This window comes from Carcharhinus amblyrhynchos, unplaced genomic scaffold (genome assembly GCF_965287045.1).
Source record: "Carcharhinus amblyrhynchos unplaced genomic scaffold, sCarAmb.v2.hapA scaffold_779, whole genome shotgun sequence".
Taxonomy (NCBI): Eukaryota; Metazoa; Chordata; class Chondrichthyes; order Carcharhiniformes; family Carcharhinidae; genus Carcharhinus; species Carcharhinus amblyrhynchos.
The window spans coordinates 57,951-71,419 of record NW_027650519.1 but is presented as its reverse complement, the minus strand read 5'-3'; the positions used below and the strand labels follow the sequence as shown (position 1 = coordinate 71,419).

The 13,469-nt window shown below is 50.5% G+C and overlaps 1 protein-coding gene across 1 annotated transcript; it reads right to left on the bottom strand.

Moving 5' to 3' along the window:
- Positions 1-323: 323 nt before the first annotated feature.
- Positions 324-13,453, bottom strand: LOC145340103 (suppressor of SWI4 1 homolog). The gene is made up of 7 exons (XM_080184528.1): positions 13,307-13,453; positions 7,817-7,954; positions 7,327-7,497; positions 4,995-5,096; positions 4,601-4,651; positions 960-1,130; positions 324-432 (listed from the first exon to the last, which is right to left on the bottom strand). The coding sequence occupies exons 1-7, from the start codon at positions 13,451-13,453 to the stop codon at positions 355-357; spliced, it is 858 nt and encodes a 285-aa protein (XP_080040654.1). The 3' UTR covers positions 324-354.
- Between the last annotated feature and the right edge of the window lie 16 nt (positions 13,454-13,469).

Sequence of the window (13,469 nt, the reverse complement as noted above, 5' to 3'; positions counted from 1 at the left end):
ATCCCCTCCCTCGGGAAGCAGAGGGGAGCTATCCCGCCCCCCGCCACCCCCCACACCCTCGGGAATCAGTGGGGAGCTGTCCCCCCTCCCCCCACCCCACCAACCCCACACACACCCCCCCTCGGGAATCAGTGGGGAGCTGTCCCCCCTCCCCCCACCCCACCAACCCCACACACACCCCCCCCTCGGGAATCAGTGGGGAGCTGATTCACGCCCCCTACCCTCAGGAATCAGCGGGGAGGTGACCGGCTCTCCCCGGAAGCTCCTTTAGTCTCCCCTCCTTCCTGAGACTACATCAACAATGAGTGAAACTGTGAAGCTGGGAGCGGAGTGGAGATTCTGCACATTCACTTACTAATGTCTGATGCTAACCATGTGCGTCTCGGGGTTATAACTGATCAGGACACAGCGCTTAATGGTATTTAATCTAACCTGGAAAGAAACAGATAGGACAGGATTAGACACAACAGTGAAACAATGTGCAGGGGGACAGAACTGGGGGGTGGCGGGGGGAAGAGGACCGGGCGCTGGGGCAGGGACAGCGAGAGCACGATGCCACGCAGGCTCAGTCACTACACAGACTCATCCCCTGCCCCATAACAGTCCATAGGAGCGACCCTTGCTGATTGAGAATAAACAGAGACACCCAGAAGACCAGAAACATGACCAAGAAGTCTCTGGTTTCCATGGATCAATTTTACAACACGCGATACAACAACAACTTGCATTTATACAGCATCCCTGGGCTATCCAACACTGCAGCAAAATCTGACCCAGCCCACAAATACAGGCGTTGGTCATAGCAGCAGAGGTGGGCTGGCGTGAGGGAGGGAAAGAAAAACAGCAAGCCAGAGTGAGCTCAAACTCAAAGTCTCCCCACTCCTTGCCTCTCCCACTGCCCCTCCCCCACTCCCCATGGGCCACACACCCCCTCCCTCCCTCCACCCCCACCCAGTTACCTTGTAGACGTTGATTGTGGGGAACATGTTCTGGAACATGGTGGCCATCAGCTTGATGTGCATCCCGTCCCCTCCAAAGTTATTCAGCACCAGCAGGGGGTGATGGGTAAACTGCTGTGCGTGCATCCGGTGTCGCTTCAGCGAGGAGACAACGTCCTTCACCAGGGAATACTGGGAATGGCAGGACACACGGAGTTAATCCTGGAAAACAAGTCTCAATACAGCAAACTTCAGCCCAGAAAGGGAGAGAGAGCAAACTCAGGGTGTGGGAGGGACTGGGAGCAGAAGCTGTGGGTCCAGGGCTGGGGGAGAGAGAACGACTGGGGAGGGTGGGGGGGGGAGAGAGAACGACTGGGGGAGGGTGGGGGGGGGAGAGAGAACGACTGGGGAGGGTGGGGGGGGGAGAGAGAACGACTGGGGAGGGTGGGGGGGGGAGAGAACGACTGGGGAGGGTGGGGGGGGGAGAGAGAACGACTGGGGAGGGTGGGGGGGGGAGAGAGAACGACTGGGGAGGGTGGGGGGGGGAGAGAGAACGACTGGGGAGGGTGGGGGGGGAGAGAGAACGACTGGGGAGGGTGGGGGGGGGAGAGAGAACGACTGGGGAGGGTGGGGGGGGAGAGAGAACGACTGGGGAGGGTGGGGGGGGGAGAGAGAACGACTGGGGAGGTGGGGGGAGGAGAGAGAACGACTGGGGAGGGTGGGGGGGGAGAGAGAACGACTGGGGAGGGTGGGGGGGGGAGAGAGAACGACTGGGGAGGGTGGGGGGGGAGAGAGAACGACTGGGGAGGGTGGGGGGGGGGAGAGAGAACGACTGGGGAGGGTGGGGGGGGGAGAGAGAACGACTGGGGAGGGTGGGGGGGGGAGAGAGAACGACTGGGGAGGGTGGGGGGGGGAAGAGGAGGTTGGAAGATTGGGAGTCGGGGGGTGAATCAGGAGGGATGGGAGGGCGGGGGGTCCAAATGCGGCCTAACCAACGTTCTGTACAACTGCAACATTAGACTCCAGCTCTTATATTCTATACCCCTTCCTATGAAGGCTAACATACCATAGGCTTTCTTCACCACACTCTCCACTTGCACTGCTGTGCACTTGCACCCCCAGGTCTCGCTGCGATTCTATACTCCTTACAGGCTTACCCTTTATCATATAACTTCCCCCTACATTATTCCGGCCAAAATGCATCACCTCACATTTATCCGGATTAAACTCCATTTGCCACGCATCTGCCCAATCAACAAGCCTATCAATATCCCGCTGTATTGCCAGACACTGCTCCTCACTGCCCGCCAATCCAGCCATCTTGGTGTCATCAGCAAATTTGCTGATCACACCACCTACTCCCTCTTCCAAATCATTTATATACACTACAAAAAGAAGAGGTCCCAGTACCGAGCCCTGTGGCATACCACTAGTGACAGACATCCAGCTAGAAAAGGACCCCTCCACTACTACTCTGACTCCTCTTTGCAAGCCAGTTCTCTACCCATCTAGATACCTGACCACATATCCCATGAGCTTTAATCTTCTGTACCAACCTACCATGAGGGACTTTGTCAAACGCCTTACTGAAATCCATATAGACGACATCAACGGCTCGTCCTTTGTCAACCGTTTTTGTCACCTCCTCAAAGAATTCTTCCAGATTCGTAAGGCAAGACTTCCCCTTGACAAAGCCATGCTGCGTATCCTTAATCAGATCACAACGCTCCAAGTGCGCATACATCCTAGCCCTAAGAATCCTCTCCATCAACTTAACTACCACTGACGTTAAGCTCTATAGTTAGCTTTTATAGGAAGGGGTATAGAATATAAGAGCTGGAGTCTAATGTTGCAGTTGTACAGAACGTTGGTTAGGCCGCATTTGGAGTACTGCGTCCAGTTCTGGTCGCCTTACTACCGGAAGGACGTGGAGACTCTGGAGAGAGTGCAGAGGAGGTTTACCAGGATGTTGCCTGGTATGGAAGGACTGGGGTATGAGGAAAGATTAAGAAATTGGGGCTCTTTTCCCTTGAAAGACGCCGACTGAGGGGGGATCTAATAGAGGTATATAAGATTATGAAGGGTATAGATAGAGTAAACAGAGGTAAGCTATTTCCTATAATAGAGTCACGTAGGACAAGGGGCCATGGACTTAAGGTGAGTGGGGAGAGGTACAACACAGATATTAGAGGGAGGTTTTTCACACAGAGGGTAGTGGGGGTATGGAATGCTCTGCCAAGTAAGGTGGTGGAGGCAAACACGCTAGAGTCCTTTAAGAGTAACTTAAACAGGCACATGACTGAGTTGGAGATGGGTGGATATAGGAGAACCTTTTAAATAAGGGTCATTAGCATTGGGGCGTCCCTGGTACTGTAAATGGATATAGTATGATAATAATGTTTTTTCTCTTTTCATTCACAGGTTTTAAGTCGGTCCACCTCGTGTCCAACGAGGGGCATACACGCGATGGGTCGTACTGGGGCTGCTCTTGGTTGTTCGAGATCGGCCTAGTGCTTCATGTCGTTAGTGTGTGCTTAAACTGGACAAGATACTGGGCAAGACGACAGCTCAGTGACTATCACTGTTTGCTGTGCAGGCACATGGATTTGGGCCGGTGTCTGTGGGAGTTTGCGCATTCTCCCCGTGCTTGCGTGGGTTTTCTCTGGGTGCTCCAGTTTCCTCCCACACCCCAAAGATGTGCTGTTAGGCTGATTGGCAGGAATAAATTGTCCCTAAATCAGTTTCCCTCAATCTGGATGGCCATAAAACATTAGACAGGGGTCGTGGATAGAGAGGTGGACTGGTGGTGTTGAGATGGCGGCACGGGCTCGTTCGGCCGAAGGGCCTGTTTCCCGGGCTGATTTTGTTCTTTGGGTCAGGAGGGATGGGTGGGGGGATTGGGAGCCAGCTCTGGGTCCAGGAGGAGTGTGAGCAGAAGATGGGAGAGGGAGAGCAAGTGGGAGTGGGGTGAGAAGAGGGGAAGGTTCTGGGAGGTGTAGGCCCATGGGGAATGAGAGGTCCAGGTGTCTATGCCTGGGGAAGTGCAGCTGAGAGTTATGGGGAAGGGGGAATGAGGTGAAGGAGAGGCTTGGTGGAAGGAGTGAGCTGTGAGCAGGGTAATGCTAAAGGACTTAATATTCACTTAGCCCATCAGCACTGCTGGCTACGGCTTCTGACAGTGCTGCACTCCTGCAGCGTGGGATTAGATCAGACCCTAGATTGGAGCCAAAATCAAAATTCAAGCCTCCTAAACCCAACCTCCCACAATGAGAGAGAGGGGAGCTAAATCAGATCTAGAATGAGCTGGTGGGGTAAATACCTTTACAAAACACCAATACTGTCAAGATAATCAAACTGAATCAAGGTTCATCTTAATAAATCTTGCCGCCATTCTGGTAGTCATGTGATTGTGTTAGCAATGTTCTCTGTAACAATTTCCAACAAGGGATCAGCACCAAACTGATCACATTCCCAATGAATTCCCTGGACTTCCACACCAACCAGCTTTACAATTTATTCAGTAAAGCACAGGAATAGAGAAATGTTCCATTTAGCTGCTCTTCGCCTGAGTAACAGATCAGCAGCAACCAGACGCATCAAGAGCATTGTCACTGCAACGACTGGCAGGGAAGTTTGGGAGATAGCGAAATCTAGACACTTACCTGGTGAACTTTGAATGTGAGCGTGGGACCTCTCGGTAAACGGGCCATTTTCTGAGGGACAGTTGAAAAAAGCACAAGTCAGCGATCCAATGGTAACAGTTTGAGTGTTTTCCTTAACCCACCATCAACACCATTGCCAAGCTCAGAGACAGCTCATTAAAGGTTTCCAGGGCCTTTGTTAATTTGATGTCCTAAGTAAGTGGATGTGAAAACAATCATTCCCATTCTACCCTCCAGTGCCCTTTCACAGAGAGAGACAGTGACTCTAATTCTACCCTCCAGTGCCCTTTCACAGAGAGAGAGACAAAGACAGTAATAGGAACAATCACTAAAGTAAGATGAAATGATAAGAAATGTTTCTTTTTCCCCAGAGGAAGATGTCCAGTTTACTTACGAAATTCACACTAGCTGATGATTTGGTAAAAATGAGGAAATGTGTCACTCCGAGTGGTCCAGCCACCGCGACAAAATCCTTCAGCAAATTCTTCTTCCGCACCTGAGAACGCACACAAACACAACCACGTTAGCAAAAGGACAGCAAGTTCCCTAGTTACACTGCACTGGGCATGCGCAGTAATACCTCACACTTAAATCACACTCCATTCATTTAACTCAGGAACATTTACTGCTCTCATGTGTAAGTGGCAGCGACAGACCTATGACCATCATGTGATACACAATTTAAACATTCTGAGCAGACAGGGAGGGCCCTAACTTCGAACTGCATCTTCTTTTTGAACTGATTCACAGGATGTGGGCATCGCTGACTAGGCCAGCATTTGTTGCCCATTCTGATTGCCCCTGGGAAGTTGGCAGTGAGCCACATTGGGCCATTTCCAAGGGCAGTAATGACATGTCATGGACTCGATGGGCTGAATCCATCCCTTCACCTACTGCTATTCCTCCCTCAGCACTGTTATTGGACAAGGTTATAATGGGATGTGAAGTTACGACAAGTGTGTGAAGCCATGATGCTGTTGAACCATGGAGTAGGCTTGAGGAACTGAACAGTTGCTTCCTGTGCTATCCTTACCGGCCTAGCCCCCTAACCAGAATCAGCTTTTCCCCAGCTAGCTCTGGTCACCTGAGCAGACCAATAACGTGTTCCCAAACACAATGACAACCCATATCCGGGGCATCAGTTCAGACAAGGCTTTCCCTACAAATATAAAGATGCTCTCCACAGCGTCTGGGAAATCTGCTTCTCCAGATTTCCTCTATTGTGTTGCAAACCCTCATCAGATGTAGCAGCATCTGTGCAGAGAGCAACAGAGCCAACATTTTGAGCCTGTATGACTCTGTGTTGGAACTAAAGAAAGGCTGAAATGTGATGGTTTAACCAAAGCTGCTCATTGCCTCCTGATCCATTCGCTTCCTGAATTGTGTTTGCTCTTGCAGAGATTTCTTAGCTGTGAGGGTTCCCAGGGTGGAACAGATCACAGCGACATAACAACTAGGATTCAGCAATGCAGCCTTTTGAGTTTGTTCTACTACTTAATACGATCATGGCTGATCTCATCTTGGCCTCAACTGGCGAAGCAGAAATGGTCGAGAGCTTCATGTTTTTAGATGTTCAGATCACCAACAACTTGTCCTGGTCTCCCCATGCTGACACTATAGTTAAGAAAGCCCCACCAATGCCTCTACTTTCTCAGGAGACTAAGGAAATTTGGCATGTCAGCTACGACTCTCACCAACTTTTATAGATGCCCCATAGAAAGCATTCTTTCTGGTTGTATCACAGTTTGGTATGGGCTCCTGCTCTGCCCAAGACCGCAAGGAACTAGAAAGGGTACTGAACAAAGTCCACTCCACCCACAAACCAGCCGCCCATCCACTGACTCTGTCTACACTTCCCACTGCCTCGGAAAAGCAGCAGGATAATTAAGGACCCCATGCAGCCTGGGTATGCTGTCTTCCACCTTCTTCGACCGGGAAAAAGATACAGAAGTCTGAGGTTATGTACCAACCGACTCTGTAACAGCCTCTTCCTTGCCGCTGTCAGAATTTTGAATGGACCGATCTTTTATTAAGCTTATTTTTCTCTACACCCTGTTACTGCAACACTACATTCTGCACTCCCTCCTCTCCTTCTCCCCCATGTACTCTATGAACAGCATGCTTTGTCTGCATAGCATGCAAGATATTATACTTTTCACTGTATCTAATACATTTGACAATAATAAATCAAATCATCTTCACTTTCCTGCCTGCTCCCCATAACCCTTCACCCTGCAACTTATTTAAAATCTCCCTATCTGCTCCAATTTGTTCAGTGTTCTGGCATGCACTGCACTCGAGGTAGAGAATTCCACAACCCCTTTGAGTGAAGTAATTCCTTCACATTTCTGTTTTAAATCTGCTGTTTCCTAACTTAAACCTCCCATTCTAAAAAGATGGAGAAATACCTACTCCATACTTACCCTGTCAAACCCTTTAGCATCTTATACACCTCAGTCAGATCTCTCATTCATTCACCGTGTTTCTGCCTGTATGACACAATAAGAAGTTTCACAACACCAGGTTAAAGTCCAACAGGTTTATCTGTACTAAACGCCACTAGCTTTTGGAACTGTCTGTTCCTTTGTCAGTTCTGAAAGCTAGTGGTGTTTGCCACAAATAAAGCTGTTGGACTTTAACCTGGTGTTGTGAGACTCCTCACTGTGTTTACCCCAGTCCAACGCCGGCATTTCCACATTATAACTGTGTAACTCCAGGAGACTCACCTGCAGAGACCGGGCGGTGAAAGGCTCCATCAGCTTCCTCATGTCTGTGATCAGCTGGTGGATATTCATCCCCACTTGCCCTCGGTTAAAGACGAAGGAGTGAGGGACGCTGGAGAAGTCCTCCAGCTGCAGGTGAATGGCATTTGCCCGAGCTTTCTTCTGATTCTTGGACTGCAACGGGAAACAAAGAAATGTTCGTTTAACAAGAGCTGTGACGGGGGGGGGGGGGGAGAGAGCGGCGGTGGGGGGGGGGGGGAGAGAGAGACGGTGGGGGGGGGGGGGAGAGAGAGACGGTGGGGGGGGGGGGGAGAGAGAGACGGTGGGGGGGGGGGGGGAGAGAGAGACGGTGGGGGGGGGGGGGGGGGAGAGAGAGAGACGGTGGGGGGGGGGGAGAGAGAGACGGTGGGGGGGGGGAGAGAGACGGTGGGGGGGGGAGAGAGAGAGACGGTGGGGGGGGGGTAGGGGGGGGGGTGATGATGGTCATTCTCACCCGGCCGGGTTTCCTCATCGCTCTCCGGTTCCGCCGCTCCCGGGGGGTCGGTGTGTCCCGGTTTCTCTTCCCCCGCCTTGGGATCCCGCACGCTCCCCGACACGTGATTCCAGGTCCGTCCCGCGCCCCGTCCGGAAACTCCCCGAGTCCCGAACAAAGGTTCCGGCTCCAAACTGACCCCGTTCTTGCCCCGCCCCCCGGCCACAAACCCCGCCCCCCGGAGTGGGGACTATCCCAGCCCAGAGACCGGGAATGGGGACTATCCCAGCCCAGAGACCGGGAATGGGGACTATCCCAGCGCAGAGACCGGGAATGGGGACTATCCCAGCGCAGAGACCGGGAATGGGGACTATCCCAGCGCAGAGAGCGGGAATGGGGACTATCCCAGCACAGAGACCGGGAATGGGGATTCTCCCAGCACAGAGACCGGGAATGGGGACTATCCCAGCACAGAGAGCGGGAATGGGGACTATCCCAGCACAGAGAGCGGGAATGGGGACTATCCCAGCGCAGAGAGCGGGAATGGGGACTATCCCAGCGCAGAGAGCGGGAATGGGGACTATCCCAGCACAGAGACCGGGAATGGGGATTCTCCCAGCACAGAGACCGGGAATGGGGACTATCCCAGCACAGAGAGCGGGAATGGGGACTATCCCAGCACAGAGAGCGGGAATGGGGACTATCCCAGCGCAGAGAGCGGGAATGGGGACTATCCCAGCGCAGAGAGCGGGAATGGGGACTATCCCAGCACAGAGAGCGGGAATGGGGACTATCCCAGCGCAGAGACCGGGAATGGGGACTATCCCAGCGCAGAGAGCGGGAATGGGGACTATCCCAGCGCAGAGAGCGGGAATGGGGACTATCCCAGCACAGAGAGCGGGAATGGGGACTATCCCAGCACAGAGACCGGGAATGGGGACTATCCCAGCACAGAGACCAGGAATGGGGACTATCCCAGCACAGAGAGCGGGAATGGGGACTATCCCAGCAGAGACAGAGAGTTTACACACAGTATGTGAGGCATTGACACAGATACTCAACCTCACAGTACAGGCCATAGGAACATCACCCCAGGGCCATCACTGAGACAGTGATTCATTGCACTGTTCTAATCACAACTCGCTCAGAAAGTCAAAGGGAAAATGCTGGAAAATCTCAGCAGGTCTGACAGCATCTGTGCAGAGAAAATAGAACCAATGTTTCTCAATCATTAACTCTAGTCTCTCTCCACAGCTGCTGTCAGACCTGCTGTGATTTTCCAGCATTTTCTGTTTTTATTTCAGATTCCAGCATTCACTGTATTTTGCTTTTAAATTCTTGGAAAAGCTCAGGGATCTGGCAGCGCTTGCACAGAGAAGCACAATATTAACAACATAAGGCTGTGCATATTTGAAGGGGAGGCACTGGCCTAGTTGGATTATTGCTAGATTATTAATCCAGAAACTCATCTAACGTTTTGGGGATTTGGCTTTGTTAGATGGTGGAATTTGAATTCAGTAAAAATAATCTGGAATTAAAGTCTACAGATGACCATGAAGCATTGTCAATTGTTGGAAAAACCGATCTGGTTCACTAATGTCCTTTCAGGAAGGATATCTGCCGTCCTTACTCGGTCTGGCCTACATGCGACTCCAGAGCCACAGCAATGTGGTTGACTCTCAGCTGTCCTCCAAGGGCAACCAGGGATGGGTAATAAATGCTGGCCCAGCCAGCGATGTCCATGTCCCACAAATGAATTAAAAAATATTAGACTTGAGACGTTCACACTGTCTCTCTCCACAAATGCTGTCAGACCTGCTGAGATTTGTTTTATTTCAACGTTCCAGCACCTGCAGCACTTTTATTTTAATAAGAAAGACTCGTACTTCACAGGAGATGCTTAGTCATCTGTTGTAATGTGGGAAGCATGGCGTGCAGACTACACAGCAAGCTCCCAGCTTTGTTGCAATAATGTATTACGAACCCACATTGAGATGATGGTAACGTCATTGAACTAATAATCGAGGTGCCCCGGCCAATGGGCTGAGTGACGTCGGTTCAAAACCCACCAGAGAATTGAATTGATAAATTCTTGGCTTGGGTCACTGTGCAGACTCTGCACAGACATTCTTCCTGTGTCTGTGTGGGTTTCCTCCGAAACACTTGCTGGTTAGGGTGCATTGGCCATGCTAAATTCTCCCTCAGTGTACCCGAACGGAGGTCAGAGTATGGCGACTAGGGGACTGTCACAGTAACTGCATTGCAGTGTTAATGTAAGCCTATTTGTGACACTAACAAACTTTATATCAGAGTTGAAAACTAGTCTCAGTAATGATGACCGTGGAACTATCATTGATTGTCATAAGAACCCATCTGGTTCACTAATGTACTGTAGGGAAGGAAGTTTTTGGACACTAAAGTGGTCATTTTAACAGCAAAAGTAAAAGGATGAAAATGTTGGCATATGGTGGGTTATTGAACCAGCTAGTGGAGCTTTATTCAAGAGATGTTACAGTCCAGGATGGGAGACAGCCTCTGATGTCAGAATGTAATCATGTGGCACACTACACAGAGATTCATTGGTTTATAATACATGTCAAAAAGCTGCCACCTTTCTCAGGTCTGGCCTATGTGTGTGATCCAGTCTTAACTGCCCTCTACAACATTCAAACACTCAGTGCAGGAGAGCAACAAATGTTGGCTTTTACCAGCAATGTCCACACCCCATCGGAGAATAAACTGGAAAACAGGTACAGTAATCACTGGATAAAAACTGCAGATGCTGGAATCTGAAACCAAAAGAGAAAATGCTGGAAAATCTCAGCAGGTCTGACAGCCTCTGTAAGGAGAGAAAAGAGCTGATGTTTCGAGTCCAGACAAGCCTTTGTCAGAGCTTTGACATCTGGACGTGAAACATCAGCTCTTTTCTCTCCTTACAGAGGCTGTCAGACCTGCTGAGATTTTCCAGCGTTTTCTCTTTTGGTTTTAAAATCAGTAATCTGGATGCTGGTTGAAAGTTAACATTAGTCAGAACACACCCCGATCTCCAGAAACGTTATCTTAAAAGCATCAAGGATTGAAAGAAGTTTCCCTGTTCCCAAAACAGGAGTCATTATTTGACAACTTGACCAAGGTCTTCACTGCTCAGTGCTGACTGGTAGCGTACTGATAGAATGGCAGCGGAGCTCCATCTGGATAACTGGTGGGGAGACTAGCAGTGAGGAGGTTGAAATGCAGACTGGTTTGTGTGGATCAGCTGGTGCTGAGTTACTCACTGACACACCAACCAAACACATTTTGCCAGGGACAAAAACGTTACTCAGCCAAGTCCAGGATACATCAGATATTTATTTTGTTTTATAAAATGAAACACCATCGAGAGCGAGCGAACACCAATTAACATTAGAGAAAAGTGAAGATACTCTGGCAACTTCCAGAATCGGCTCAGAGTTAATCAATTGCATTAAAATATAATTCCGTCTTTATTATGAAAGCTGGAGAGAGATTTCAGTATCTGTTCTCTGAGTGAGGCACTGCTCCCAGTGCAGGATGTTTAAAGCAATACGTAGCAACAAATAGCAATGTTCCTCCCACATCTTCAGGCAGCTCTGCTCCTGAGCTGTAGAGAATGAAGCTTTGGCCTCTCTCGCACCCACTAACTCTCGGCAGACCCAGGGGACCGTATTCACAAACTCTGGATATTACTGGAGTCAGATTAAAAGGTAACAGTTTCCTAAAACTGTGTTTTTGATATAAGAAAGATTCTAAAGCACAACACAGACCCTCAGAGAAAGGCAGCAAGGAGTTTCCCACCAACAGCCTTTTCATAATTAGCTATCACACTCCCCTTCCCCACAAAGCCCCTCTTCTCGTGACCCCCTCTCTCTCCCATGGCACCCCCCGTCTCACCCCGTGACCCCCCCCTCTCTCCATGACTCCCCTTTCTCTCTACAGTCTCCCCTATGACCCCCTCTCTCTTCCCGTGACTCCCCTCTCTCTCCACAGTCTCCCCCGTGACCCCCTCTCTCTTCCCGTGACCCCCCTCTCCATGCGCTCACCATGACCCCCCCTCTCTCCACACACACACACATTCTCCATCCTCATGTGCACACACACAGACACACACACACAACTATTCCAGATGGGGTGGATTCAGGTTCTGGGTATGATGTTGAGTTGATGTTGAGTTGATGTTGGAGCTGGGGGGGGGGGGGGGGGGGGGTGCGCGGTTGGGGGGGGGGGGGGGGGGGTTAGTGAGGGGGAGATTAACAAGGGGACAAAGACAGGATGATGCTGGTTCCCAAGGATAAAGTCCTTTGTCCCCACTGGTGACAGAGTGACTGCAATAAAACACTGTGACCACAGGAGGGTAAACCTCAGCACGTTACTGAAAGGAGGTGGAGGAGAAACTCTCTGTGATAATACAAAGTGCCCGGGATACAGCAGGGGTGTAAGGTGATGCAGAGACTCAATGGCTTCACATTGGCTCCAGTGTATACTTACTCTTCAAAATATTTCTTACGCCCACTGAGCAAACCAAACTCATTTCCCATCAAAACCATCACCCTTCTCATCCCTGGCAGAGATGGGGGAGGAGTGGGGGGGGGGGGTGCAGTGGTAACAGGTTTTAATTACAGTGAGAACAAGATCAAAACAGTGTAACACTGCAGTGAATATAACACCGGGAGCGTGCACACAAGCAGAAGCAAGTGAAGCTAATATAACCCAAAGCCGGGTTCCAGTGTTGGGGTGGATGCCGGAGGAGATTGGGTGGGAATGGGGGGAATTGGAGGGTGAGGGGACTGCTGGAGGGGGTTGGGGGACTGCTGGAGGGGATTGTGGAGGGGACAAGAGGGGTGCTGGAGGGGATTGGGGAGGGGACGTGAGGGGTGCTGGAGGGGATTGGGGGGGAGGAATCATGAAGATGAACAAACCGGCTGACCAATGGGGGATTTAGAGACAGGAAGTCATGTGGTTAAAATCTCCAGGAAAATACCCAACCAGAGTTGGCAACTGGAACAGGATGTGATGGAGCTGCCAGAATGGAACTCTGCAAGGTTTGGTTCAGTATCCAGTCCCGTGGGTGGTGTTGAGTGTGTCTGGCTGCTCAGTAGCACGGTTCCAGCCTGGGTTACCTGTCCGCAGTTTGAATGGACGGGAATAGCACAGGCTGGGGAAAGTCAGAGACGACAGATTCCAGCTGTGTGCAGAAACCCGGTGGAAGGGGTGGATAGAGAGAGAACGTCCTTCAGTCTGAACACCACCCCACCCAATCAGGATGTGCTGCTGGTTTGGTATCAATCGGGGAGACAATAATGTCTGAGTAACTCACTCCAATTCCTTAACCGGGGTAGAAAGCTGGATACTTCCTTTATAGCTCATGAGTAAATCTCCAAATAAAATCATTCCCAATGATGATGTTTTTCACACATTTCCCCTCAGTGAGTGGGGAAGTTGCACAAAATCACAAGTGAACATGTTCTCCATTCAAAACACAGGTCAGATACTGACATCAGCATCTAATTGGCTGTAATTTAAAATAATAATCCTCCAGCAACTAAAGACACCTTCATTCCATCTTCCTTCTTGTGTTGGACGATTGTCAGTAGTTCTGCTGTTGACCTCGATCAAACAGTTCAACTCCAGTCTCTGGACCATCTCGGCGATGAGAAGT